We start from the raw sequence: 27,588 nt of genomic DNA, 5'->3' as shown, positions 1-27,588 counted from the left end.
GAGTTAAGGAGACAGAGCTGGAGGAGAAAAGGAGCCATGAAACACCAAGCCTTCCTTGCAGCTCCCAGAGAATTGGCCACATTGTTTCTACCTTGTCTGAACCACTCCCTCAACTCTCCTGTCCCATGTTTCCTTCTTTTCTCCACTACAGATTATTCACCATCTCACCTCTGTTCTCAGTCAAAACCTCCACAGGCCCTCCCTGATTTCTGAAAGGGGTCACTTGACCCAAGCCTTGCAAAGCTGCTGCAGCCCCAGCAGTTCCACACTCTGGTCCTCCTCCACACCACCGTCTTGGCTCAGTTTTGGCAGATCTCAGGTCAGAGGTGTATCCCTGCAAGGATAGGTTCCAGCTGCCTGTTGTCGCACTCTCCCTGCCTGCAGAGATGACGCAACACCAACACACACACAGGTCGATGTCGGGAGCCAGTACAGGAGGCCTACTATAAGAGCTGTAAGGGACTGAATATGATTGGCTGTTCATTTAGGTCCACTCACGCGGGAGGTGCATGAGCACTGCGGTGATTGGCTAGGCGGGCTAAGCTGCCGGTGTATATATGCTTGAATGTACTTGTAGAGGGGCGGACCCGCTGGGAGCCAGGCCTCGCTGCGCCGCGCAGGTCGGAGGGGGCCGCAGCCCGGACCATGGCGGCGGGCGCCGAGGGGCGGTGCGCAGCCATTGGCGGCGGCGGCGGCGGCACCCCCCGAGCAGGACGGCGGGAGCTGCGTGCTGTGCTGTGCTGCGCCAGAGGGGGAAGAAGATAAAAAGAAGCCATTAAAGAAGTTTGCCTCCACGCGTGTCTCCGTGTCGTTCTTGCTGGCGAGAGCGACAGGTCGATGCACAAGCTCTTGTTTATTCCCTGGTCGATCTTTCTCTCTCCCCTTACGGGGAAGTTACCTTGCCTTATATAGGGCATGACAGCCAATCACAGAGGTGTTCACATGAACAGGAGGTATACAGCCCATCACAGAGGTGTTCACGTGAACAGGAGGTATCTGGGCTCCTAGGCAGTGGTGGCATGCAGTGTTCATGTGACGAGCACGAGGTCACATGTGGCCAGGGCGGGTGTTTTTCAGGCTGTCCGTGCTGCTCGGGTTATGTAGCCGGTGCCATCTTAGGGGCGCGACTGGCGCCATCTTAGGGGCGCAACCCCAACAGCTCCCCCTTCTTTATTTATTTGTATGGATAAGGGACTGTGCCTGTCTTAGGTTGGGACGATCAACTTGCGTCCTTACCCGTCATCAAATAGTGCAGAGCACGCTGCAGCTTCTGTCTTAGGTTGGTACGCTGTTATCGTCCTCATTACCCGTCATTGACTACTGGTCCAGCATGCTAAGCCATACTTGGGGTGAGCTACCATGCTCTGTGGCTACCAAGGCTTGATGTACAGCCTGCCGGTCTCTGGCTAATGTGCGTTGGAGGGCCCTTATCCAATGCAGCGCCAGGAGGAGGACGAAGAGCACAATACAGTCGAGTACAATAGTCCCAAACCAGGATTTCCCAAAAGCCACCACTGCCTGCATAGTTTGTAGGAATTGGGAGGCCGTGAGAGGGTTGACTCTCATGGCATTGATCTGCAGAATCTCCATCCGGAGGGAGGCTGTCAGATTGTGGAATTTGGCTGACTAGGTGCCGTTGAGCATCTGAGATAATTCTCGGGAGAGGTTCGCTGCTCGGGAGAGATTAGAATGCAAGTTAGATGTGATGCATATGCCCCATAAGGGCTGGATACAACTGGTGGAGAGAATTTGCGACATTAGGTTCATTTGTTCCTGGAGGAGATCTACCCTTTGATTGAGGATCATTACAAGTGATATACAAGGGGGTTGAAAGGAAGAAGAATAGTTAAAACGAACAAAGAAGCAAAGTGTCGCAGGAAGGAGTAAGGAAGTGATATTGTAAGCTGCTTCGGTGTTCTTGTATGGTAGAGATGGAAAGCCGGTACTTGCATTGGTAGAGAAAAACAAAGGAAAAACTGTCGAGTCATTAGAGAGGGGCAGAGGAGCGGGCCAGGCTTGCACCATGGCTCATAATTGTACTTCTCTATTCCGCCATGGTTGAGTCAAAACACTGAAGGGTAGGATGAGTATCCACAGTAGGCATAGGGGGTCCATCGTTTACTCCAAAGGAGGGTGCTGGGATAAGAGGGGCACAACTTGCCAAATACAGAAATGTCCTAAGTTGGCCTATTTCAAAGGCCACAAATGTAGCTCTGAATCTAAATGACCATTTTTAAGATTAGGACATAACATGTATCAAGAATGTTCAAGGGGCGCCTGGGTGGCTCAGTGGGTTAAGCCGCTGCCTTTGGCTTGGGTCATGATCTCAGAGTCCTGGGATCGAGTCCCGCATTGGGCTCTCTGCTCGGCAGGGAGCCTGCTTCCTTCTCTCTCTCTCTCTGCCTGCCTCTCTGCCTACTTGTGATCTCTCTCTGTCAAATAAATAAATAAAATATTTTAAAAAACGTTCAAGGTCATTTAGATTTAATTCCTCAATAGTCCTTAGAGTTTAGTCCTGATATTAATGATTCCCCAAAGTGGATACAGGATTTAGATCCAAATCCTCACATCTCAGGATTCAAGTAAAAAATCTGTGTCAATTACTTTTGAAATTACTGCCAAAAGATTAGTTTTAAAAACCATCTGATAATGCTTGCTTCCTTTTAACCTTTATTCTGATCATGACCACTCATTACAAAATCCATTCACTTTATCTCTAGCAGAAGCAAATTACTTGATTATAACCCTCCATTACCTCAATAAACTTCTCATCCCTAGACCTGCAAAGTTAGCAAAGTCAAGTACAGAATAACTAAGATGGTAGAAGAGGTAAAAAAGCATAGAGATGTTGGGTAGTCCATCAGTTCTGGATACTGCTTAGCAGCACAATATCAAATGAGCAATGACAGACAGCAACTATCCTAATCTAGGTCAGTACAACAGCCAAAATACTTTGTAAACTCTTTCTTTGGTTCTTTCTGGAGATCAAATCAACACTCTTCTGATTAAACAGCATGTGAGGAGCTTAAGAGCAACTAAAGTGTTTAACAATATTTACTTATCTAACATCTTTTACCAAAAAATTGTACTAAAAATAATACTAATCATAACTCATAACTGAGAAAAGTACTAACATGAACTGGTACTAACATAAACTGCAAAGGCCAAGGACAGAAATTAGGAGTTGTGTGATACTAAATAGTATATGTGAACTGAAGACTCTGCTGCCTTGTATAGCACCAAGTATACTTTCCTTTAATAAACCCAAACTTAGGCATGAGAACTCAGTGTTAACAGGATTTCACCTTTTCTTACTATGTTTTATTTGTATTTGTACCTAATTTTTACTGAAACTTAATTTATTGAAATTTAATTTTTAAAAGATACTATTTAGAAAATGGACTTACCCAAAGAAAATTATAGTGACACATATTTTAGATATTACATTATTATGTTTAATTTAAATATTAGATTAAAAGTCTATAGTATCACATATACCAATTATTTAAGCCGTCTTTCCATTTGAGATGAAAGGCTTATGCTAAGCTATACTCTTCACCTTCCATGTGACTAAGAGCTGAATTGAGAGATATATACCTACAAGAAGTGGCAATCTGTAGCTATGAAGAGTTCTGTGTAAGTGTGTAAAGTTAAGGGACCTATAAAAGGATTTAACTCCCATCCTTAGCCACATTATCACCATGCTCCAACTGAGTTAACTGGTTCAAAGTGTTAGATAAGACAGTGATAACTAAAGAAATAGGAACAAAGAAAGGTTCTATTTCATCATCTTAAGGTTTCACAGAGATGATGCAGGTTTACTATTCAAATTCCCACCTCCTGAAAAACAACTTCTTAAATAACTCTCAAGAGGGGTTCTGTTAGCTTTCAAAAGTGCCCGCAAGGGGCTCTCCATTCGGAGTCTAGAAATTTCCGACCCCATTATCTTTACCTTTACAGTCGCGATCCGCGAACATACAGCTGCTGTCCCTTTGTGGTCGCTCTTCAGCAAACTTCTAACCTTTCCTTTGTGGTCGTCCTAGTGACGAATGTGCAATATGACGAGGGGGAAAAAGTACTCATGTATTGCCTTCTCTCACCTTCTCCCTAAAATGCTAAGTTTAAAAAGCTGCACAACTTCTATTCCATGAAATCTTCCTGTTAGAACTACCACTTCTAAAAATCAAGTAAACAAAATGGAAACATTGTATTTCACTCTGACAAAACTGTTCAATGTGAGATCAATGCACATAAAATTAAAAAGTTAAATATACCTCAATATTATCAGTAAATCAGAATATATCTCAACCAGTATCAGAATTTCTACCTTCACTGTATCTTTGCTATTTTTAAATATACTCACAGTTCCCGGGTTTCGGCACCAAATGTCGCGCTCTCCCTGCCTGCAGAGATGACGCAACACCAACACACACACAGGTCGATGCACAAGCTCTTGTTTATTCCCTGGTCGATCTTTCTCTCTCCCCTTGCCGGGAAGTTCCCTTGCCTTATACAGGGCATAACAGCCAATCACAGAGGTGTTCACCTGAACAGGAGGTATACAGCCAATCACAGAGGTGTTCACGTGAACAGGAGGTATCTGGGGCTCATAGGCAGTGGTGGCATGTGGTGTTCATGTGATGAGCACGAGGTCACGTGTGGCCAGGGCGGGTGTTTTTCAGGCTGTCCCTGCTGCTCGGGCTATGTAGCCCTCGCCATCTTAGGGGCTCCACCCCCACACCTATGGAGCTGTAGCCTTCATTCATTAGAGCATGGCTTGTTCCCACTGGCTCAGGAACAGCTTGTCCTCAGCTGGAAACTTTCTCCTAGCCTCCAAATCTCTATTCTCACCCCGTCCGTCCCCCCACACCGCCACCTCAGCAAGTCTTCGGAAACCCAGCCAGGTTCAAAGCCCCACTAAGCACCTCTCCTGATACGTACCTGGAGGAACTCGGGCTAGGGACCACTGGACACAGGAACGGCAACGCAGGCGATACAACACTTGAGAGAAACCGGAGGCACCAAAGGGTGGATCCCCCGGGGCCTCACTGCTCTGAAAGAGGAGCCGTGGGATCGCGGCCCCGACCTGGGGGACACTCAGAGCCGGAGCAGCCCCGCACGGGGTTGCGGCGCCAAGCCTGGAGTCGGAAGGAGAAAGGGACCCACAAGCCACTCGGGGACAGTTGCCACTAACCCCCGTCAGAGACGAGCAGAGCCCGGTGAAGTGAGTGCTTAGAGAACGTGGAAGGTTCACACACTCCACAGCCAAATCTCAGCATCACCCTCTTTTTGAGACCATTGGTCTTGAGGCTCCAGATTTGGGGTTCAAGTCCCTCCATCGCACCCGCACTCTGTCGCTCTGACCTGCATGGCTCCGCTGACCCAGAGTGCCCTGTGAGCTCCAGTCTCTCCGCGAGTAACTCGGGGCGCTGCAAAGAGCAGCCCAGCTTCGCCAGCGCTTGGTGGCTGGATCAAGCCCGCGGTCCGTTAGCACTGCGCCTGCGCACGGACAGCCCCCCCCCCCCGCCCCGCACCTCCACAAGACCCTGTGGCGCGCGGTCTCAGTAGACCCCACCGCCGCCGGGTGCCTGAGCTCTCCCGGTGGCATGCTGAGGATTGGGTCGCTGGGGGCCCAAGTGTGCGGCGCTGTCTCCCGCACAGTTCTCTGATGCGTAGCCCCAGCCCAGGGTGAACCCTGCCAACCCCCTGGGCCTGTAGTTCCCCGTCCCCAGCCAGAACACCTAATGAGATGTCCACTTGACCTCCCTTCCTCCCTCCTATTTCTATACAGGTTTCCCACTTCCTTCTTGCAAGCAGCCCCAATCTCCAAGGGGGAGTCGCTTGGAATCCTCACTTGATTTTTGGAGCAAACTCAGGGGGACCTTTGCCCCCAAGGCTGATTCATGGCTTCTGGTTCCCATCCCCACCAGGTCTGGGGAAACGGTTGAGGATGGAGAAGACTGGTGACCCTTTAGTAAGTCCTGGAAGTGGAGAGGTTGTCTGGCACCCAGTTATTTATGGCTTTTTTTTTACACTGTGGGGTCCTTAATGGATCACCTCTTAATCCTAGTTTCCATCCTGGACTAAAGAACAAATCCCAGTTAACGTCAAGTTCTGCACCTGGGACTCACAGTCAGCACTATTCACAAATGCTCTGGGTTCCCTCTTCCTTCCAGTACATGGTAGGACTGCAATTTCCCATCCCTTGGAAGTTAATGGTGACAGTGCGACCTGTTTGGCCACAAAATATGAGCAGAAGTATTGTATGCCACTTCCAAAAAGAATCTTATAGGAGTCAATGGACAATTTGTAACGTTTCTTTTCCCTGTACCCAGAAATGGTACTGTTCAGTGTGTAGGAAGCTTCTAAATTTGTCTCAATTTCCCCCTGCACACTCTGTGTTTCTCACATCTTGGTAATTCACGAAAATTTTCAAACTTTCTCATTATTATATTTGTTATGGTGGTCTATGATTAGTGATTACCACTTGCTGAAAGCTCAGATGATGATTAGCATTTTTTAGCAATAAAGTATTTTTTCAATTAAGATATGTACACAGTGTTTTTAAACATAATGCTATTGCACACTTACACAGACTACTGTATGGTATTACATACAGTTTATATAATACATACACATACAGTATATATAATAAATACATATATACACAGACTTATAAATTTCTTTAAAGATCTTATTTCTGATCTTTTAGTCTCCATTTTTTTTTTCTTTTTTACTTGTCAGAGACAGAGCACAAGCAGGGAGAGTGGAAGGCAGAGGGAGAAGCAGGCTCCCCAGATGAGCAAGGAGCCCCATGTGGGACTCAGTCCCAGGTCCTTGAGTTCATTACCTGAGCCATAGGCAGACGCTTAAGCGTCTAAGCCATCCAGGTACCCCTGGTCTTAAAACTTTTAAATACACTGGGAAACCAAGAAAATTTGACTTGATTTATTGTAGCAGTCTGGAACTGAGCCTGCACTATCTCCATGGCACATGTGTACTTCGATGACAATCCCTGTGTTAGTGATAAGGATAAACTGCTGGAACAAATAGACTTCCCCACACATTGGCTCAGGCAAAGTAGTTCCTTCCTCTTCCTCATTTCACGGTACAGAGTAGGTGGTCCATGTTGGTGGGCAGCTCTCTCCCATGTGAGAGACAGTGACTTAGTCCATTAAGGCTACTTTAACAAAATGCCATAGACTGGGGAGCCTATAAATAGAAATTTCTCACGTTCGGAAGGCTGCAAGTCTGACACCAGTGTGCCAGCATGGTCAGGAGAGGGCCTTCTTCAGGGTGGCAGACTTCTTATACCCTCACACGGCAGAAGGAGCTAGCAAGCCCTGTGGGATCTCTAATCCCAATCATGAAGTCTATCCTGATGATCTAATCATCTCCCAAAGACCTCATCTCCTAATACCATCCCCTTGGGTATGAAGTTTTTAGCATACGAGTTTGAGAACACAGAAGTTCAGATCATAGCAATGATCCAGACTGACAGTGGCTCTGCCCTCTTTAACACGTTGCTTCCAAGGCTGCTCAGGCTGACACAGTCTGGCCACCAGAGGAGAATCTCCACTCCCAACACCCTAGTCCAAGGCACCCTCATCTGTTTTCTGGACTCTGGGCCAATTGCCTCCTAAATGGTCTCCCTATTTGCACTCTTGCCATCCCTATCATCTATTCCTCACACATAGCCAGGGAGAACTTTTCAAAAGTAAATCAGACTATACCCCTCTTCTCAAATCTTCACAATCCTCCCATCACATTTAGAATGCAATGTTACATACTCTGGCACCTGTCGAATGCACAAAACTCATCCCCACGTCTCTCCTCCAGCCATACCGGACTTCTTGCTGGTTCTCAACAGGCCAGACTCACTCTTGTGTCGGGAGACTGGCAGGACCTTTCCAAGGCTCCTCCCTTCACTGCATTCAAGTCTTGGCTCCTCAGAGGACTTCCTTTGCCTCTCCATCTTTTTTTTTTTTTTAAGATTTTATTTATTTATTTATTTGAGAGAGAATGACTAAGAGAGAGCATGAGAGAGGAGAAAGTCAGAGGGAGAAGCCGACTCCCCAAGGAGCAGGGAGCCGGATGTGGGACTCGATCCTGGAAGTCCGGGACCATGACCTGAGCCAAAGGCAGCCACTCAACCAACTGAGCCACCCAGGCGCCCATTGCCTCTTCACCTTAGCTTCCTAGTTTCCACAGTCAATGTCCTCACAGGCTTTAAAGAGTGTTTTACTTGTCAATACCCAAGATGATCATTTATTTATTTATTGTTGAGCCAAGTGGTGGTGTCTTGCCTTTTTTTGTTCACTACCGTGTTACCAGTATACCACTAGAACAGGGGTCGGCAATCTATACCCAGGGACCAAATCCGTTTTGCTGCCTGTTTTCATAAATAGTTTTATTAGAATACAACCACACTCATTTGGTTTTGTGCCTGTGGCTGCTTTCAGGCTACAGCAACAGAGTAGTCATATCAGACCGTATAGGCCACAGAGCAAGGTAACAGATACCTGGCCCTTTACAGGAAGAGTTTAGCAGCCCCTGACCTGTAGCCATTCATACTGATACATCAGCTTTCTAGTATTTGATTAGTGGATCTTGTACCACTCCTTTATTTTCTATCCTTTCTGGATGACTTGGCTTCAATCTTGCATGTAGCTTATATCTGGATTTTAAAAAACAATCTGATGGGATGCCTTGGTGGCTCAGTCGGTTACGCGGCTGCCTTCAGCTCAGGTCATGATCCCAGGTCCTGGGATTGAGCCCCGAGTTCAGGCTCCCTGCTCAGCAGAGAGCCTGCTTCTCCCTCTTCCTCTCCCTTCTGCTTTGCCTACTTGTGCTATCTCTCTGTCAAATAAATATATATATTTTTAATCTGATAGTCTCTGCTTTAGAAAAGTATGGACTTTTAGGCTTCTCTTTTGTTAAGGCAAAAGGAGGAGGAATGCAAAGTATCTACTTCTCCCTCTTGATTAAAATGCAGTGAAGACAGAGAACCCCCAAAGTGTCACTCTGACCTTAAAGATATTTGTACCACTGCTGTGTGGTGGAGGGCCTTGCTCAAAACAGACTAAATTAGTCCTTTCTCTGCCCAATGTAAAGTGGCAACTCCTATACTGATAAAGTATGCTTACTGCTCTACCAGCTATAATTAATTTCTAGACTTGAAAAATTATTTAAACTATTTCTGTTTTTGTTTTAGAGAGAGAGTGTGTGTGTGCACTAGGTGGGAGAGTGGCAGAGAAAATCTTATGCAGGCTCCATGCCAGATGGAGCCCCACGCCCAACAGGGATCTTAAAACCCTGAGATCACGACCTTAGCTAAAATCAAGAGTTGGACACAACCCAGGCACCTGGAAAACATTTTCTTTTTTAAACAAGAGATAGTGTTAATTCATGAAATAAATTAGTCATATCACCAGTTTACCTTCTTCCAAAACGGTATCAGCTTTTTTTTTTTTCTTTTTCCTGGAGAGCACTTGATTATCTCCCTTTTACAATGTAAGTTATAAAGGGTTTTTGACATGTTAAAAAGGTAACCCTAGGGGCGCCTGGGTGGCTCAGTTGGTTAAGCAACTGCCTTCAGCTCAGGTCATGATCCTGAAGTCCTGGGATTGAGTCCTACATCAGACTCCCTGCAGAGCTTTTCCCGCTGACCTCTCTCCTCTCATGCTCTCTCTCTCAAATAAATAAATAAATCTTTAAAAAAAAAAAGTAAGCCTAAATATAATGAAGGCATTATTATTCCTCAGGATAAGTGATTTAATCCACTGCCTTTATTGTGATTAGTGATCTACTCAGACACATTCCTGTTTTATTTTTGCTTTATATTTACCATACCTTTCCTTTGTTGCTTTAGTTTTCCTTTCCTGTTTTCTACCAGATTTATAGTTCTTTTTATTCCTTTTTTTTTTTCTCTCTCTAGTGACTTCTGAAAGTCTGTTTCTTTTAGTGGGTAGCCTTCAGTTTTTATCATACATATTCAACAAGGTATAAAGTTAGTATCCTCTCCCAGAACAGACTGTATAATGTGTAACACTGTAACCCTGATTCCTCCCACTTATTCTAACATTATCTAGAATATTCATCTAACCTTATTTCTAGCCCTCTCCCAAATTAATCCTTAAATTACTTACACCCAGCATAAATTCAGATTTACCAATATGTTTACAATTCATTTGTTCATCAATGCCTATTACATTCTATTCTCCCCCAGTGGCTGATGTTAATGATGGTTTTCTCAGAAAAATGAGATTTCAGGTAATATTTTCATTAAAAATTTTTTGTATGTTATATGTGTTTTTTTTAATAAGCAGTACTAAATAAGTATAAACCTATGTTCATACTGGAAAAAAAATCAACCTAATGTTTACCATTAAAGAAAGAATAAAGGAGCATATTGAGTGTTCCTATTAAAAAGGGGAAACAATGAAAGCAAAACTCCATCCAAATGTAACACTCTAGAGGGAAGGTGAATGTGAAAAAAGGATAGTCTGCTTACACTATATATGGCCATTTCAGACACTTTTGACAACTAGACAAAGGTGTAGACTTCAAATTTTTTAAAATGGGCTTCTAGGGAATTTAAGATCATGTTTGAGCTGAGTGTAAATAATATTTTGGTTTTTTTCTTGCCAAAATCATATTCTGGCGTTGAGCTTATCTAGGAAAGAGTGAGTTCAATGGTAGAAAGTTACCCATGTAGCAATACGTATGTATCAGTACCAGAATACTAAGTGTTGAAGAAGTCTGGAAATTGGGGAAAATAATTTTTTTCAGGTTAATGGTCATATTTATAGCTTTAAATATAGAAGCACCTCACCCACAAATATGTCTGAGATTGAAAAAAATCATATATATATATATACAAAACTAGTTACTGTGTGAAACTTTTCTTGTAGCATTATTTATAATAGCAAAGACATGGAAGCTGCCTAAGTGTCCATCAGTGGATAAGTGCATAAAGATGTCATGCACACACACTTATATACACATACAGTGGAACTGTTATTCAGCAAGAAGGAAATCTTGCCATTTGTGACAACATGGATGGAATTTGAGGGCATTATGCTAAGTAAAATAAGTCAGACGAAGACAAATACCATATGAAATCACTTATATACAGAATCTAAAAAAGACCCTGAACTCATATGGAGAACAGATTGGTGTCTGCCAGAGGTAGGGGTCGGGCATGAAGAAAATGGGTGAAGGGGATCAAAAGGTACAAAGTTCCAGCTCTAAAATAAGCAAGTCCTAGACATGTAATATACAGCATGGTGACTATAGTTAATACTGTTGTATGACTGAAAGCTGTTGAGAGAGTAAATCTTACAAGTTCTCATCACAAGAAAAAATTTGTAACTATGTGTGGTGTTGGCTATTCACTTGACTTATTGTGGTGAACATTTCACAATGTCAAAGTATGTTGTACACCTGGAACTAATAAAATGTGCTATTCCAGCTATATATCTCAATTTTTAAAATTTAGCAATAAATATTTGTAAAAATATATTCAAGAAACTAAAACACGACAATAACTTGGGATCACAGAAATCATTAACAACGCAGGTCTTGGCTTAGATAAGAGTCTTCCAATTAAGTATGAATACCTAGTGCTCCTTGTAACCCTATTTTATTCAGTAATATGATGGTTTCTTTAAGATTTATTTATTTAAGAGAGAGTGAGCCTGCGTGTGAGCAGGGGGAAGGGCAGAGGGAGAGAATCTCAAACAGCCTCCCTGCTGAGCATAGAGCCTAACACAGGGCTCAGTCTCATGACCCTAAGATCATGACCTGAGCCAAAATCAAGAGTCAAACACCTAAGTTACCCAGGCATCCCTAAACATGATGTTTAAAAAAAAAGAAACAACTTTAAATTCACTTGATCTTACCTAAACATAATGTGCAAACTAGATCGGTTAACATAATGTTCTGCACACTTTACAATTAATCTCAAGATATTGCTAATTTATGCATTTGCATAATATGTACCACAGTGTGGACCAGTTTTCCCTTCTCAGACAAGAGCTCCTAGCCCCATGAAATGCATTAGAATTAGTGGGATTCACGATTTCGTTTTAGTGCCTGACAATGATTTAGTTTAAATAGAAAAACATTTTCTTTGTTCCAGATTTTCAAACATTTGATTTTGGTTCATATTCAGCTATTTCTCTTACTCCATTAATTTCAGCATTTAAGAAAGGGAGCAAACAGTTTAGCTCATGTTGCTCAGACCATAATGTCAAGTAACACTCTCAGCCTCCTTTTCATTCTCAGTCTACCCCCTGATGCACAAGACCTCTCAAGAATCTCACATTGTTCTCGCAGCAATGAGAGACTTTACATCCCTAAGGGAGTCTTCTTCCTGTCTTAAAGTCTGCATTTGCTCAGATGCTATTACTGCTAAGGACAGGAGCTGAGAAAGAACTAGGAGGGGAGAAGTAATATTAAATAAATCAAAACAAAGCTTTAAAAGGAAATGAGAGATAACTTGAGAAAAGCTTGAGCTTATGACTAGCTTACATATACACTTTTGTGGTTTGCCAAGTGATTTGGTGTGACTACCTGTTTAATTGGCATGTAGTCTTAGTACTGAAAACTTTGTGAGGCAAGCTTAACTTAGATCTGATGGATATTCTGAAAATGATTCTCATGCAGATGTCTTCACCCATAATCACCTACAAAAATGCTTGAGGGGCACCTGGGTGGCTCAGTGGGTTAAAGCCTCTGCCTTCGGCTCAGGTCATGATCTCAGGGTCCTGGGATCAAGCCCCACATCGGGCTCTCTGCTCAGCAGGGAGCCTGCTTCCTCCTCTCTCTCTGCCTGCCTCTCTGCCTACTTGTGATCTCTGCCTGTCAAATAAATAAATAAATCTTTAAAAAAAAATGCTCTTGAAACATAAATAATTCCAAGTTCACATATTTAATCCAAAAATGTAGGCTTGTGAGAGAAAACCTGATCTGGTGAATTTAGCTTCAATCTTAATGCTATACCAAAGCCTCACAACCACCAAAGAAAGGGTGTAAAGATTTTTTTACATTATCAAGCAATACTTCAAGTGAAATATAAAATTTCTGCTTAAATCAGCATTGGTTCAGGTTTTAAAAGAGAAAACAGAATTTACATAATATCAAATTATAAAATAGCTGCTAAGCACCTCATGGAAAGAGAAAAGCTTTCAAATAGCTTGATACAACACCTATGCTAGTCACCCAGCAAATTCCAAACAGCCTGAGATATCTCTAAACCAACTTCCAAACCAAAAACGTAATAATTTTCTTCCAAAAGTCTATGCAAAGAATCATAACACCTAATTTTTCTAAACAAAGTACCCCAGTCATAAGCTACTTGAGCTAGGTTCATTCCTATTTATATAGCTGTGCCAGTGAAATAGTATGGCTTTTATTCACATGACCTGAAAAAAAGCCTTTCTTCCCATAGTAAGTGCTTAGAGTATAAAACACAGTTGTTTTCTTTCTTCAGTGTCCAGTTAATCAGGATTAAACACAATATTGCAATAAAATATTATAAATAGTAAATAGGCAAAACAAGGAAATAACATATTATCCAATGCCCTCAGCTGAGCAGAGGCAGTACACGACTTCATCACTGTCCCTTACTTGTTATTTAAAAGGAGGCTCCAGAAGGCTTAGCCACAACTCTTCATAGGTGCCATGAAATGGTTCACAAGGACTGAACTTTATTCTATTTAAGCCATATGATTTCACCTATAATTGGCAAGCCTTCATATGGTGATTTTTATTTTATTTTTTTCGTATGGTGATTTTAGGTTTGAAGAGACAATGATGATATTTACCAAACATAATCCCGGTTTAAAGATTTTTACATATTTTTCATTGAAATAAAATACACACACCATCAAATTTACTATTTTAACCATTTTAAGTGTACAATTCATTGGCATTAAGTACAGACACAATGCTGAGTAACCATCACCATAACAGATATAATTTTGTGTTAAGTGCATAGCATAGGGATGCCTCGGTGGCTCAGTCGGTTAAGCTGCTGCCTTTGGCTCAGGTCATGATCCTAGGGTCCTGGGAATCAAGTTCTGCATTGGTCTCCTTACTTGGCAGGGAGCCTGCTTCTCTCTCTGCCTCTGCCTGCCACTATGCCTGCTTGTGCACGTGCTCTGACAAATAAATAAATAAATAAATAAAATCTTTTTTTTTAAAAAAGTGCATAGCATGTATTTCAAACCTATAGTTATACAAATTTCTTAATCAATGCATACGTTTGTATAACTCGTATGACAATCAAATTGGGGCAGTACATATATTTAATTGTAGTCAGCTTGATGCCTTGATTTTTTAATTTTTTACAATTTTCTCAGTTTTATGCTATACAGTAAAATTGTCAATTTATAATCCAAAGTTTTCTATAATCTTCTCAATAAAATTAGTAGTATCACAGAATATGGATTTCAGAACATGCTTTTCCACATTTATCCAATTCATAGTTTTTCTCATGACGAATTCTTTGCTGCTTTATTAAAAGGCTAATTAATTGTAAGTTTTCCCACATTCACATAGCTTCCATGTTTTTATGACTCCTTTTATGGAGAATGAGATGTGTCTTCCGGTTAAAAGATTTCCCACACACGCTGCATTTGTTTTGTTGCTCTGCTGTGTGAGTGAAGTAATGTTTAAGGAGATGTGACTTCTTGATGAAGGCTTTTCCACATTTAGTACACCCATGGGGTTTCTCACCTGTATGAATCCTCTGATGCATGACTAGCATTGAGGAGTCTGCAAAGGCTTTGCCACATTCTCTACACCTGTATGGTTTTTCTCCTGTGTGAATTCTAAAATATTTATAAAGGGATGAGCTATACCTGAAGGTTTTCCCACATTCCTTACATTCAAATGAGTTCTCAAGTGTATGCAATTTCACATGTTGGGTAAAGGAGGAGTGCCAAGTGAACAACTTCCCACACTGAGGGCATTCGTAAGGTTTCTCTCCCGTGTGGAGTCTCTGATGGACCACCAGTTGTGCTTTATGCATAAATGCTTTCCCACAATCATTGTACACATAGGGTCTCTCTCCCCCATGAATTTTTTTTAAATATTTTATTTATTTATTTGACAGAGAGAGATCACAGGTAGGTAGAGAGGCTGGCAGAGAGAGAGAGAGAGAGAGAGGGAAGCAGGCTCCCCGCGGAGCAGAGAGCCCGATGTGGGACTAGATCCCAGGACCCTGAGATCACGACCTGAGCCGAAGGCAGCAGCTTAACCCACTGAGCCAACCAGGCGCCCCTCCCCCATGAATTTTTTGATGAGCTATAAGGTGTCCCTTACTGCTAAAGGCTTTCCCACAGTCATTGCATTCAAAGGTTTTATTTTTCCTTAGATGTTTCTTTTCATGTCTAATGAGACGACACTTCTTTTGGAAGGCTTTCCCACATTCAGTGCATCCAAATGTTTTTTTTCTTGCAGGTTTTTTTCCATGCCTAATGAGACAAAACTTGTTTTTGAAGGCTTTTCCACATTCCTTGTATTCATAGGAGTTTTCTCTGATGTAATTTTTATTGTAACTGAGCAAGTGTGAATTAGGTTGCAGACTCTTTCTATTTGACTCACATCTATGTTGTATTTGTCTTGAAGAAAAACATTTTGTATTCAGATTACAGTTCTGGACTCTCTTCTTGGTCAGAGTTTTCTCAAAGGTGAACATATCTTGGTCCAAAAATTGTCTTTGCTTCCTAGCGCATCATTAAGTAAGCAGGTAACTTCTTAAAAAGTGTAAAATGAAACATTCCCAGTTACTGTTTTCAACCTCATATTATAAAAAGAAAAAATTTAAATTATATAATGTCAGGGGCGCCTGGGTGGCTCAGTGGGTTAAAGCCTCTGCCTTCAGCTCAGGTCTTGTGGATCGAACCCTGCATGCATTGGGCTCTCTGCTCAGTGGCATGCCTGCTTCCTCCTCTCTCTCTGCCTGCCTGTCTGCCTACTTGTGATCTCTGTCTGTCAAATAAATAAATAAAATATTTTTAAAAAATTACATAATGTCAGCGAAGATGCCTATTCTGACCACTTCTCTTCAACATAGCCCTGAAGTCCTAGTTAGATCAATTAGGTAAGAAAAAGAAATAAAGACATCCAAACTAGAAAGGAAGATGTAAAAATATCTCTGTTCACAGATAATATGATCTCATATGTACAAAACCCTCAAGATTCCACCAAAAAAGTATTAGAACTAATACACAAATTCAGCAAAGTTGTAGCATATAAAGTCAACATAAGAATATCAGTTGTGGGACGCCTGGGTGGCTCGGTTGGTTGGACTGCCTTCGGCTCAGGTCATGATCCCGGGGTCCCGGGATCGAGTCCCACATCGGGCTCCCGGCTCCATGGGGAGTCTGCTTCTCCCTCTGACCTTCTCCTCGCTCATGCTCTCTCTCTCTCACTGTCTCTCTCTCAAATGAATAAATAAAGTCTTTAAAAAAAAAAAAAAAGAATATCAGTTGTATGGGGGGTTAAGGGGGTGGGAGAAGAATAAACGAAACAAGATGGGATTGGGAGGGAGACAAACCATAAGTGACTCTTAATCTCACAAAACAAACTGAGGGTTGCTGGGGGGAGGAGGGTTGGGAGAGGGGGGTGGGGTTATGGACATTGGGGAGGGTATGTGCTTTGGTGAGTGCTGTGAAGTATGTAAACCTGGCGATTCACAGACCTGTACCCTTGGGGATAAAAATATATTATATGTTTATAAAAAATTTTAAAAAATTAAAAAAAATATCAGTTGTGTTTCCATACACTAAAACAAACAATCCAAAAAGGAAATTAAGAAAATCATACTATTTACAATAGTATCAGAAAGAATCAATTAGGTAACCAAGGAGGTGAAAGACTTGTATACTAACACTACAAAATACTAATAAGAGAAATTAAAGGCAAGTAAATATAAAGGCATCTTGTGTTCATGGACTAGAAGACTTAATACTGTTAAAATGTCCATACTACCGAAAGTGGTCTACAGATTCAATGCAATTCAGTGGCAAATTTTGCAGTAATAGAAAAAAAAAATTCTAAAATTCATATGGAACCAAAAAGGACTCAAATTGCTAAAATTTCTTGAGAAAGAAGAACAAAACAGGAGGCCTGACACTTCCTGACTTGAAACTATGTTACCAAATTACAGTGATCAAAACTGTATAGTACTGGCATCAAGACAGACATATAGACCAAGGGAACAGAAGAGAGAACCCAGAAATAAACCCATGCTTATATGGTCTTCAATAAGTGAGTCAAGACTACACAATGGGGAAAGGATGGTCTCTTCAACAGCTGATATCTGGGAAAACCAGATATCCATATGTAAAAGACTGAAAATGGACCCTAATTTTACACCATATACAAAAATATACTAGAGACTTAAATGTAAGACCTGAACTATAAAACTCCTACAAGAAAACATAGGGGAAAATTTTCATATGATTGGTTTTGGCAAAGATTTCTTGCATGACTCCTAGAGCACTGGCAGCAAAAGCAAATACATACACGTGGGACCACATCAAATTCAAAAGCTTCTGTGCAGCAAGGGAAACAATCAGCAGAGTGAAAAGACAACCTACAGCATGGGAGAAAATATTCTAAAAACATTTATCAGATAAGAGGTTAATATCCCAAATCTATAAGGAACCCCTACAACTTAAGCAAAACAATGGGCAAAGGACTTGAACAGACCTATCTCTAAAGGAGACATAACTGGTGTCTCCTTACAAGATTCTTACCTTACAAGATTCAGCAAACATTTACATCTCAGCATGAAAAATCGTGTGCAGACCCAATGGTGAAGAGGTATATGAAAAGATGTTCAATATCATTAATCACGGAAATGCCAATCAAAACCACAGTAAGATCACACCTCGCATCTGTTAGGATGTTGATTATAAAACAACAACAACAACTAACCAGTATTGGCAAAGATGTGGAGCTACTAGAACCCTGGTGCACTGTTGGTGGGAATGTAAAATGGTGGAGCCACTGCGGAAAACAGTATGGAATTTCCTCCAAAGTATCAAAAATAGAACCACTATACAATTCAGCAATCCCACTTCTGGGCATTTATCAGAAAAACTGAAAACAGGATTTCCTAGAGATGTTTAAACTCTTGTGTTCACTGAAGCATTATTCACAATAGCCAAGAATTAGAAATAATCTAATGTTAATCAACAAATAAAAGGATTAAGAAAATATAGTACGCACACACACATGCTTTTAAAAAGAAAATCCTATCATGAGCTATATGTATGAACCCTGAAGACATTAGACTAAGTGAATAAGCAGGCCACAAAAGGATAAATACTGCAAAATTCCACTCATAGGAGGTATTTAAAAACAGTCAGACACATGTGGGGCACCTGGGTGGCTCAGCTGGTTAAGCACCTGACTTGATTTAGGCTCAGGTCATGATCTCAGGGTCCTGGGATGAGCCCTATGTCAAGCTCCATGATCAAGAGGGGAGTCTGCTTGGGAATTCTCTCTCTCTCTCTTCCTGTCCCTCCCTACACTCACGCACTCTCTCAGATCAACAAATCTTAAAAAAAAAAAAATGACCCAAACATAAATTGCTGTAACAGCACTGATCCCTGTAACAGCACATTCATCTTCAGCCTGTAGTGAGTACCACCAGGGGAAGGGGAGGGGATTCGGAGCAATTCCTCCCATTACGTTCATCGTTCCGAGTCTGCAGCTCAGTTATACAGGGTAACAAAAAACTACTATGTACTTGACTCAGAATTAAAATTTGGGAAAACAAAAATCATATTCAAACGGTCCCACTATATACATAAATATACATCCATATATATGGGAAGGGAGAGAGGAAGAGAAGGAAAGAGAGAATATAAGGTCACTGAGCATTGCTTTGGTCTCATGTATTCAGTTTATACAAAAGGAAACTAAACTATGGTCATATGAAAACTACTACTGCATTTACAACAAATCTCCTACATAAATACACAGCCCAATTTTTCTTTTGTAGTCTTTGCCAGGCAAACCTTTATCCACGGAATTGTTACAGCTTATTGTCTAGGACAAGGCTAAGAATTCGCTGATCGGGTATCCTTTTTCTATGACTGCCAAGATTCAGCAAACATTTACATCTCAGCATGAAAAATCATGTGCAGACCCAATGGCCTTCACATCAGCTTTCTAAGTTTGTGTTCAATATAAATGTCTATCTATATCTTTCCCGTTTCTTATATAGTTATACTTTCCCATGTCAGTATGTGGATTCTTATTAAGTCACTGCAAATCCACCAAAAAACAAAGTGAAATCTGAATGAATAAATGGATGCACAGATGGATGGATGTCTTGTCTGGAAACTGGTAATTTTCTGATATTCATGGGAAAGGACACAGACCTCTGAAAACGAGACTTCGGGGATTTCTCTGACTTTCCAGCCTAGAAATAAGTACTCATATGCCAGCTACAGAAAAGGCTGCTTGGAAGTCAGGGAAGTCCACATTCTGGAAGAACCAACACATCTACTCTAAATTCTAATATGATCATCGGAAACTTGGATAAGATGTTCTTTTGGGTAGATGTACACATTTCTTCCCTATTGATCTATTATAACTTACTGTTCATTTCTTACCTAGTGATTCATTTTCCACCCAGAAATTTATCCTAAAGAAATAAAATGGAATGGATGCAAAGATTAAAGCCTAGGCTGGGGAGCCAGGCAGCCTGGCTTCAAATTCAGCTACTCCACGTACTAGCAGTGTGACCCTGACAGAGTTACCCTAAACACTTTATAGCTCACTCTTCTTGTCTGAAAAATGCTGGTAATATTAGTCATAGGATTTTGTCAAGATTAACTAAGTTAATACTTGTAAAGCATTCACAACAATATATGGTGCATGGTAAGCACTTAGTAAAACCGTAATTATTTTTAAAAATAAGGAAGGAGAGATAAAAAGTGATGTTTTCACATCATTGTTTATAATATGAAAACACTGAAAACAGCCTAAATATCCATTAATATAGTGGTGATTTTTAAAAAATGCTATAGGAAGAAACTGTTATGGAAAAAGGTTCCATTTATATTTGTAGGTGAAAAAAGTACATAAAATATGTAATACGATCCTTCCCTGCACTTTTTTTTTTAGTCAAGCTCTTTCTTTTTCAGCTTTCTTGAGGCAAAATGGACAAACAAAATTGTAAGATTGAAGGATACAACATATTGACTTAAATGTGTGGGAGGGTCAGTGTCCTTAGAATTTCTCCATGGTTCGCTGGTTCCATCTGAGTCCAGGCTGATCCTGTTTGCTTTGAGTATGCACTTTTAAAAAATATACACACAGGGACACCTGGCTGGCTCAGTCGGTTAAGTGTCTGCCTTTGGCTCAGGTCATGATCTCAGGATCCTGGGATCAAGTCCCACATCAGGCTCCCCGCTCAGTGGAGAGCCTACTTCTCCCTCTGCCTGCTGCTCCCCTGCTTGTGCTGTCTCTCTCTCTCTCGGAAAAATAAATAAATAAAATCTTTTAAAAAAAGCATTTGGTGAGATATATCATATTTAAAAAATATGCACACAGAGACATGCAATCTTGGCAGCTATATATCAAAATGTAAATAATTACTATTTAGGGTTACAGAGAGAAAGCAGGGTCCTATGTAACTTTTATTTTATACTAGTACTTTCTAAATTTTTTATAATGCATTACTTTTTCAAAGATATATGTACATATATACATACACACATTAAAAAAAAACAGCTATAGGGCGCCTGGGTGGCTCAGTGGGTTAAGCCGCTGCCTTCGGCTCAGGTCATGATCTCAGGGTCCTGGGATCGAGTCCCGCATCGGGCTCTCTGCTCAGCAGGGAGCCTGCTTCTCTCTCTCTCTCTGCCTGCCTCTGCCTCTCCATCTACTTGTGATTTCTCTCTGTCAAATAAATAAATAAAAAATCTTTAAAAAAAAAAAAAAAAAACAGCTATAACATATATAATTTACAAAGATACAAATTTTAAGCCAAGGTTGGTCTCTATACTATCTTGGTTCCACCTCTTCTAATCTCACCTACTTCAATCTTCCAATCACTCTCTTATAGCTCACCCTGATCAGACCTTCCACTTTCTTGCTGCTCTTCCAAAATACCAAGACTGATTACTCAGGATCTCTGTATATTTCGTATGCTTGGACTGTTCTTCCCCAGAAAAAGCCCAGATACTACATAGCACTCTACCTTCCCCATGTCATTTAGCAGTGAGGCTTTTCTTGACCACCTCACATAAAATAGCTTCCTTCACTGTCACCTTCGGACACCCTTACTCCTTTTCCTCAGAGCACAGATTATGTACATGTTCACTTGGGCTTTGTTTATTTCCTCCCATGAAAAGTAGACTCTGTTCACCATGGTACACCAAGCACCAGAACAGTGTTTGGTCCACAATATACTTAGCAAATGTTTGCTGAGTGAATTGATGGATAAACCTCTCTTAGTGTTGGTCTTCTTGCTAGGCATTTTCTGAACACCCTTATTAAGCAACTTGGGCCCAAAGGAACTGGGAGGCTGGAAAAAGAACAACCGTCTGGGAATTAAAGACTGGATTTGGGGCCTGACTTAGTCATTAACAAGCTGTGAGGTTGCAGGCATGCAATGGCCATCTCTGGGCTGATTTTATTCCTTCTTAAAATGAAACAGAACTAGAAGATTCCTAAAAGACCTTCTAGCACTACCAGCCTGTGGTCACTCTGTAAACTATTTGTGCATTTAGGTAAGGGGAGAAAGGGATTCAGTAGCCCCAAAAGGCAACTGTCACAATAAACAGTATGGAGCCAGTCTAATCTTGAAAGATCCAACGGACCAATAGGAAATGAAGGGAAAACATCTGCACGACTGTGTTTTTGTGAGAGCCCAGGAGGAAGGGAGAGGGAGGGAGACAAGGACGGAGGGAGGGGCGGCAGATGGGGAGAGAAGGAGAGAACTTGTTTAGCAAAGAAAGTTTCTTTGGGTAGTAGTTCCTGTTTCTTTCTTTCCTTGATCATATCCTCCTCCAAGTGAGTTTCCTTTTCCTGTGGGGCCTGACCACATACACCCAACTCTCCGTTTTTATGTAATTCTCACCTCTCTCCTCAAACACTTGACACCTCTACCGACAAAGTCCTTGAAGGCACTCACTTGCAATGCCATGAGTCAAGCCCTACTCTCACTAGACAGGAGGGACACATGTTGATTCCCGTTTCTCCTGAAATGGGATAAAAGGTCACAGGTCAAGAGCGTCTCCTCCCCTTTCCTTCTAGAAAAAATGGACTGGATGACAGACAAGAAACACTCCCACCGGAACCTTCATACTGGGGCCCACGTCTGTCAACTCACCATCACCTGTGGCCCTAGGCGGGTTTTGTGTGGATGGATTTTACCCAGGACTGCTGGAAACTGAAACAGGCAGGAATATGCGAGAGGGACCCACCGGTTCAATTACACAGCCTTCCTGCAGAGACACCAAGAGTTCTCTCAAAAAACAGTGATTAGCTCTCACTGCTCAGAAACAATGCCAACTAACTTCTTTGTTGGAGGCAGAGTGCTACGTTGCAAAAAGAAAATGAAATCTCAGGTAAAACTGCTACAAGTCTGAATACCATCGCTTCCGCTTGCTGGCTGTGTGATTTGGGCAGGTAACTACCCTCCTCTCTGTAAAACGATGAGGACACTCACATCGCAGAGTAACCACGATAAGTAAATGCCATATTCTTGAAAAGTGCTGAACCGTGTCTGGCTCTGGGTGTACTTGTTCTCGCCCCCGCCACCTTGAGGGGATTTACAGCCGTTTGCGAGTCAAAAGCTCCTGGAGTGAGATGAGTGAGATGAGGTTCAGTTCCACGCCCAGGCGTGGAGTCCGTAGGCAGCGCACAGCACCTACAACACAGCGACGCACTGACCCGCCTCACCCCGGCCAGACCGCTCCTGGAGTGAGATGAGTGAGATGAGGTTCAGTTCCACGCCCAGGCGTGGAGTCCGTAGGCAGCGCACAGCACCTACAACACAGCGACGCACTGACCCGCCTCACCCCGGCCAGACCTGGGCTCCGCCTCAGGGAAGCAGGAGGCCAACCCATCCTCGGCTTTCTCTGAACCAAATGGTCCCGTGCAGAAGGATTTCCTACAGTTTTACTTCCTTTGCATGAACCAACAAGCCAGTCTTTGCTCTTCAACTGTCCCTCCAGCCCTTCAGGGTCACCGGCAGCTCCGCACCCAAACAAGCCAGACAACTCAGGACACTTCCGGAAGGCTCCCTACGCGTGCGCAGAAGTAGCGACCCACCCACTTTCCCAGGGTCCTCTGGGGAAATCCTCTGGGAAATCTCACGTGGAGTTTTGGTCCGGAGAGCCTTAGGGGTTTCCTCTTCTCCTCGTGGAGATTTCTGCTTTGGTGGCACTTAAGCTTCATGGAAGAGCTCTGGTTATATTGGAGGGAAATGTGTGCGTAATTCTTAGTTATTAATATAGACATGACCTATAGAAAGCATATGCCTTATCCACATGGCAAATAGAAAACAGTAATTTATTAAAAGCAAAATATACTATGGCCAAGTAATTTCTTCTTTCATTTTCTTTTTAAAAACAAGATATTTTGAGGGCGCCTGGGTGGCTCAGTGGGTTAAGCCGCTGCCTTTGGTCATGATCTCGGGGTCCTGGGATCGAGTCCCGCATCGGGCTCTCTGCTCAGCGGGGAGCCTGCTTCCCTCTTCCCTCTATCTCCCTCTCTGCCTGCTTCTCCATCTGCTTGTGATATCTCTCTGTCAAATAAATAAGTAAAATCTTAAAAAAAAAAAAACACAAGATATTTTGAGTAACACAGGAATAGCATAAATACGTTTTATTTTAAATAATTTTAAAATATGGGGCGCCTGGGTGGCTCAGTGGGTTAAAGCCTCTGCTTTCAGCTCAGGTCATGATCCCAGGGTCCTGGGTTCGAGCCCCGCATCCGGGGCTAACTGCTCAACAGGGAGCCTGCTTCCCCTCCTCTCTCTCTGCCCTCTCTGCCTGCCTCTCTGTCTACTTGTGATCTCTGTCTGTCAAACAAATAAATAAAATCTTTAAAAAAAATAATTTTAAAATATAAACTGTTTGATGTATTAGAGCCCCGTTAAAAAGTTTGGGTTGTGAGTGTGTGTGTGTGTGTGTGTGTGTTTTGTTTCAGGCAGCCTAATTATGAGTATATTTTCAAAGTTTTGTATGTGTGTGTGTGTGTTTAAGATTTATTTAAGATTAAGATTTATTTATTTGAGAGAGAGAGAGCGCGCACAAGCATGGGGAGAGGCAGAGGGAAAGAGAATCAGCCCCAAAGCGGACTCCCTGTTGAGCATAGAGCCAGAGGCAGGGCTCAATCAGAGGACCCTGAGAGCATGACCTGAGCTGAGATCAAGAATTGGTTGCTTAAACCACTGAGCCCCCACCCACCGCACCCCGTCAAAGTGTGTTGTGATGTGTATACACACACAAACACACACACACACACACACACACCTACATATAGTCTTGCTATAAAGGAACATTGGCAAGAAGGGAATTTCAAGTTTCACTCAGGGAAAAGACTTTGTAAGTGGAAAGAGATTTATTTTAAAAAGAACATTATTGGGGCACATGAGTGGCTCAGTGGGTTAAAGCCTTTGCCTTCAGCTCAGGTCATGATCCCAGGGTCCTGGGATCAAGTCCCACATCCGGCTCTCTGCTCAGCAGGGAACCTGCTTCCTCCTCTGCCTGCTTCTCTGCCTACTTGTGATCTCTGTCTGTCAAATAAGTAAATAAAATCTTTTAAAAAAATAAAAAAACATTATCGAGGGACACCTGGGTGGCTCAGTTAAGCGTCCATCTCCAAGCCTCTCTCAATTTATCTTGGTAGGGAATGGAAAGTGGTAAATGAGGCCAGCAGCTTTCCCCTTGTGACCCCCTTGGTTGATCTCATAGCAGAGTGCCTCCAGCTCCTGCACAGTTGCCCCTCCTACTGTGCATGGTGACCAGCAGCTTTCCCGGCTTCCCACAGGAGTTACTAAGCTCCCAGTGAGACACCTCCCAATGAAGAGCTTCCCCATTACCCCAAGGGGTGGATTTCCAACAGCTTCTGCAGGTGTAATGGCACAGCAACTTCTCTGCCATTCTGTGAGCCACGGCCGAGGTCTTACCACCAAGGTCTGGATCTCAGCACCAGCTGGGGGAGTGCTCTTCCTTTGGACAGTCTATCTGATCCCTAGAGATAGTGATTCTGGTTTCTGTGATTCACTTAAAAAATAATTTGAGAGTGAGTGGATACTGGGAACAAATATAAAAAAAGAAGACTGGCCTTGAATTGCTGATTGTTTAAGTAAGAAGCAGGTACATGGATGGGAATTCATTATACTGTTCCCTCTATTTATGTGTGTTTGAAAATTTCCATTACCTAAAGTAAATAAAAGTAAATAAAAAAGAAAAAACAAAGCCCTAAAATTAATTCCAAACAGAAGAAAATGAATCTAACTGCATATTTAATCAGTAACAAACATGCAAAGAAATGAAGCAATTTAAATAAATTTGAACACGGTACAGAAAGCATACAGTACTGGTGCTGAAACTCTTCTCCCAGGTCCTGTCCCTCACTGGAGAAACTCCAAAGTGTATTTAACACAATAAGAAGGAAGGGATGCCTGGGTGGCTCAGTCGGTTGAGCATCTGTCTTCAGCTCAGGTCATGATTGCAGGGTCCTGGGATTGAGTCCCACATCGGGCTCCCTGCTCAGTGGGGAGCCAGCTACTCCCTCAGCCTCCCGCTACCCGCCCCGCCCCTCCCCTGGCTTATTCTGTCTCTCTCTGACAAATAAATATTTAAAAAAGTTTTAAAAAGACAATGAGAAGTGGGTAGAGGGCTATGGCGAGTGAAGGGCAACTGAGTGGGTCAAGGTGGCAAAAAGTGTCCAGTGGTATGCTCTAGTTCACTGGAAATTAGTTATTTTTAGTTTGCAAAGGAAATTATTAAAATAACGGGGCACCTGAGTGGCTCAGTTGGGTAAGCATTCCACTCGATTTCTGCACAACTCATGATCTCAGGATTGTGAGATCAGCCCTGCATCAGGCTCTTTACTGGGCATGGAGCCCACTTAAGATTCTTCCTATCCCTCTGCCCTTCCCCTTCCAAATTTAAAACAAAATTAAATAAAAATAAAAGATTAAAGTGCTTCTGGAAAAATCATAATGGAAATTATTCTTCACAGGTGAATTTAACCCATTTGCAGTTAATGTTATTGATAGGCTATTATTTATTTATGTCTTTTTTGTTTACTCTCTCTTTGCCTTTTTTCTGCACCATTCATGTTTCCTGATCACTGTTGGATTTATTAAGTTTTCATTATTCCTCTCTTCAGATACATTCTATTTCTATGCTTTCTAGTTACCCTTAAAGTCTTTTACATCTTAGAAGGCCTAAACATTCTCCCTTTTTCTAGAACATGAGGACTCCCAAACTCAAACTTCCCTTTTCCACTTTTTGTTTACTTGTTTTCATTACAGTTTTTATATTTTATTGTTAAAATGAACATATATGATATAATCAGAAAAATGAACAGTTTCATGGCGGTGGCGGGGGGGGGGAGAAATGCCAATTCACCATCCATGTATAAATAAAGGAGAGAGAAGGCATTTTTGAACAATTTTTTTATAGAGTTCAAAAAAAAATCTAGGTCTGACAGACTCTCAGAGGTGGGAAAAATTAAGGGATTTCTGACCTAAATGCTCTGTTTCAGCCACAGAGCACAAATAGACTAGGGAGTTCTGGGAATCCAAGATGTTTGGATAGATCCAAGCATTGTTTTGTTTTTCTTCTTGCCAGAATCTTGTACAGCCCAACAATGAGGTCAGCAACAAGAGCTCTCTAGGAAAGAGTTTATATTTGCCCAGTACTGGAAATAATTTTATCTTCTACTCATATTCCTACTTTCACTTACAGGAGGGAGCAAAATAATTCATGAAACTCAGATTACATGCGCCCTGATACATTACAATCAAAACTCCTTTGTTTTATTCCCTTATTTCCAGAGCAGACCATTGCACACTTCTTGCCACCTTGACCTACACATCAGCTCTTTTAAGGGGCCTCACATAATGCTGGCAAAGAAACCCCTACTTCCTCTCTTCCTGTAGCTTTAAGTAGTTTGGGGTTTCTCAGATGAGAAAGGCACAGGCTTGGGAAAGGGAGATAAGATGGAATGGCAGAACTAAGTAGGACAAAATGAGGATTTCATGTAGGAAATGAGAAAACAGTTGAGCTGGCAAGTCCTGTGATTAAATACCTAAAGAATTTCCTGCAAGGCTGTCAAACTGATTTTTGAGGACAATTCTGAAAGAATGAGTTTCCAGAAATTTTTGGAACTGCAAGAGTGAAACCACCATGTAGCCTCCTGAGATACTTGGGGAGTGTTGAAGAAGATATTCAGGGACACTTGTTAAAGATGGCAAGGTGGGCTTTATTTGGGACCATCGCAATAGGTATATGGACCACTGTAATGGGATTTTAGTCGGGTAAGGAGATTGGGCTCAACTGTGAATACAGCATGGCAAGTGGGAATTTATAG

The 27,588-nt window shown here is 42.1% G+C and overlaps 1 protein-coding gene across 1 annotated transcript; it reads right to left on the bottom strand.

The window, feature by feature from the left end:
• Window positions 1-14,557: 14,557 nt before the first annotated feature.
• On the bottom strand, window positions 14,558-15,706 carry LOC123387265 (zinc finger protein 684-like). Its single transcript, XM_045063426.1, has 3 exons — window positions 15,483-15,706; window positions 15,287-15,398; window positions 14,558-15,073 (listed from the first exon to the last, which is right to left on the bottom strand). Exons 1-3 carry the CDS (start codon window positions 15,704-15,706, stop codon window positions 14,558-14,560), a joined length of 852 nt encoding a protein of 283 aa, XP_044919361.1.
• Window positions 15,707-27,588: the final 11,882 nt, after the last annotated feature.

The sequence above is a fragment of the Mustela putorius genome, unplaced genomic scaffold (assembly GCF_011764305.1).
Source record: "Mustela putorius furo isolate JIRA1106 unplaced genomic scaffold, ASM1176430v1.1 tig00003853_pilon_pilon_pilon, whole genome shotgun sequence".
In the NCBI taxonomy this organism is placed as follows: Eukaryota; Metazoa; Chordata; class Mammalia; order Carnivora; family Mustelidae; genus Mustela; species Mustela putorius.
Note: the sequence above shows the minus strand (reverse complement) of the source record. Positions and strands in the feature narration are given on the sequence as shown.

Excerpts from the sequence above, each read along its gene's own strand:
- LOC123387265 (XM_045063426.1), bottom strand. The coding sequence starts at position 15,706 with ATGTTCACCTTTGAGAAAACTCTGACCAAGAAGAGAGTCCAGAACTGT. Across the intron at positions 15,399-15,482 it reads AACAAGTTTTGTCTCATTAG|ACATGAAAAGAAACATCTAA; the intron begins GCATGGAAAAAA and ends TCGTCTCATTAG. Across the intron at positions 15,074-15,286 it reads AAAAAATTCATGGGGGAGGG|AGACCCTATGTGTACAATGA; the intron begins GCGCCTGGTTGG and ends CATGGGGGAGAG.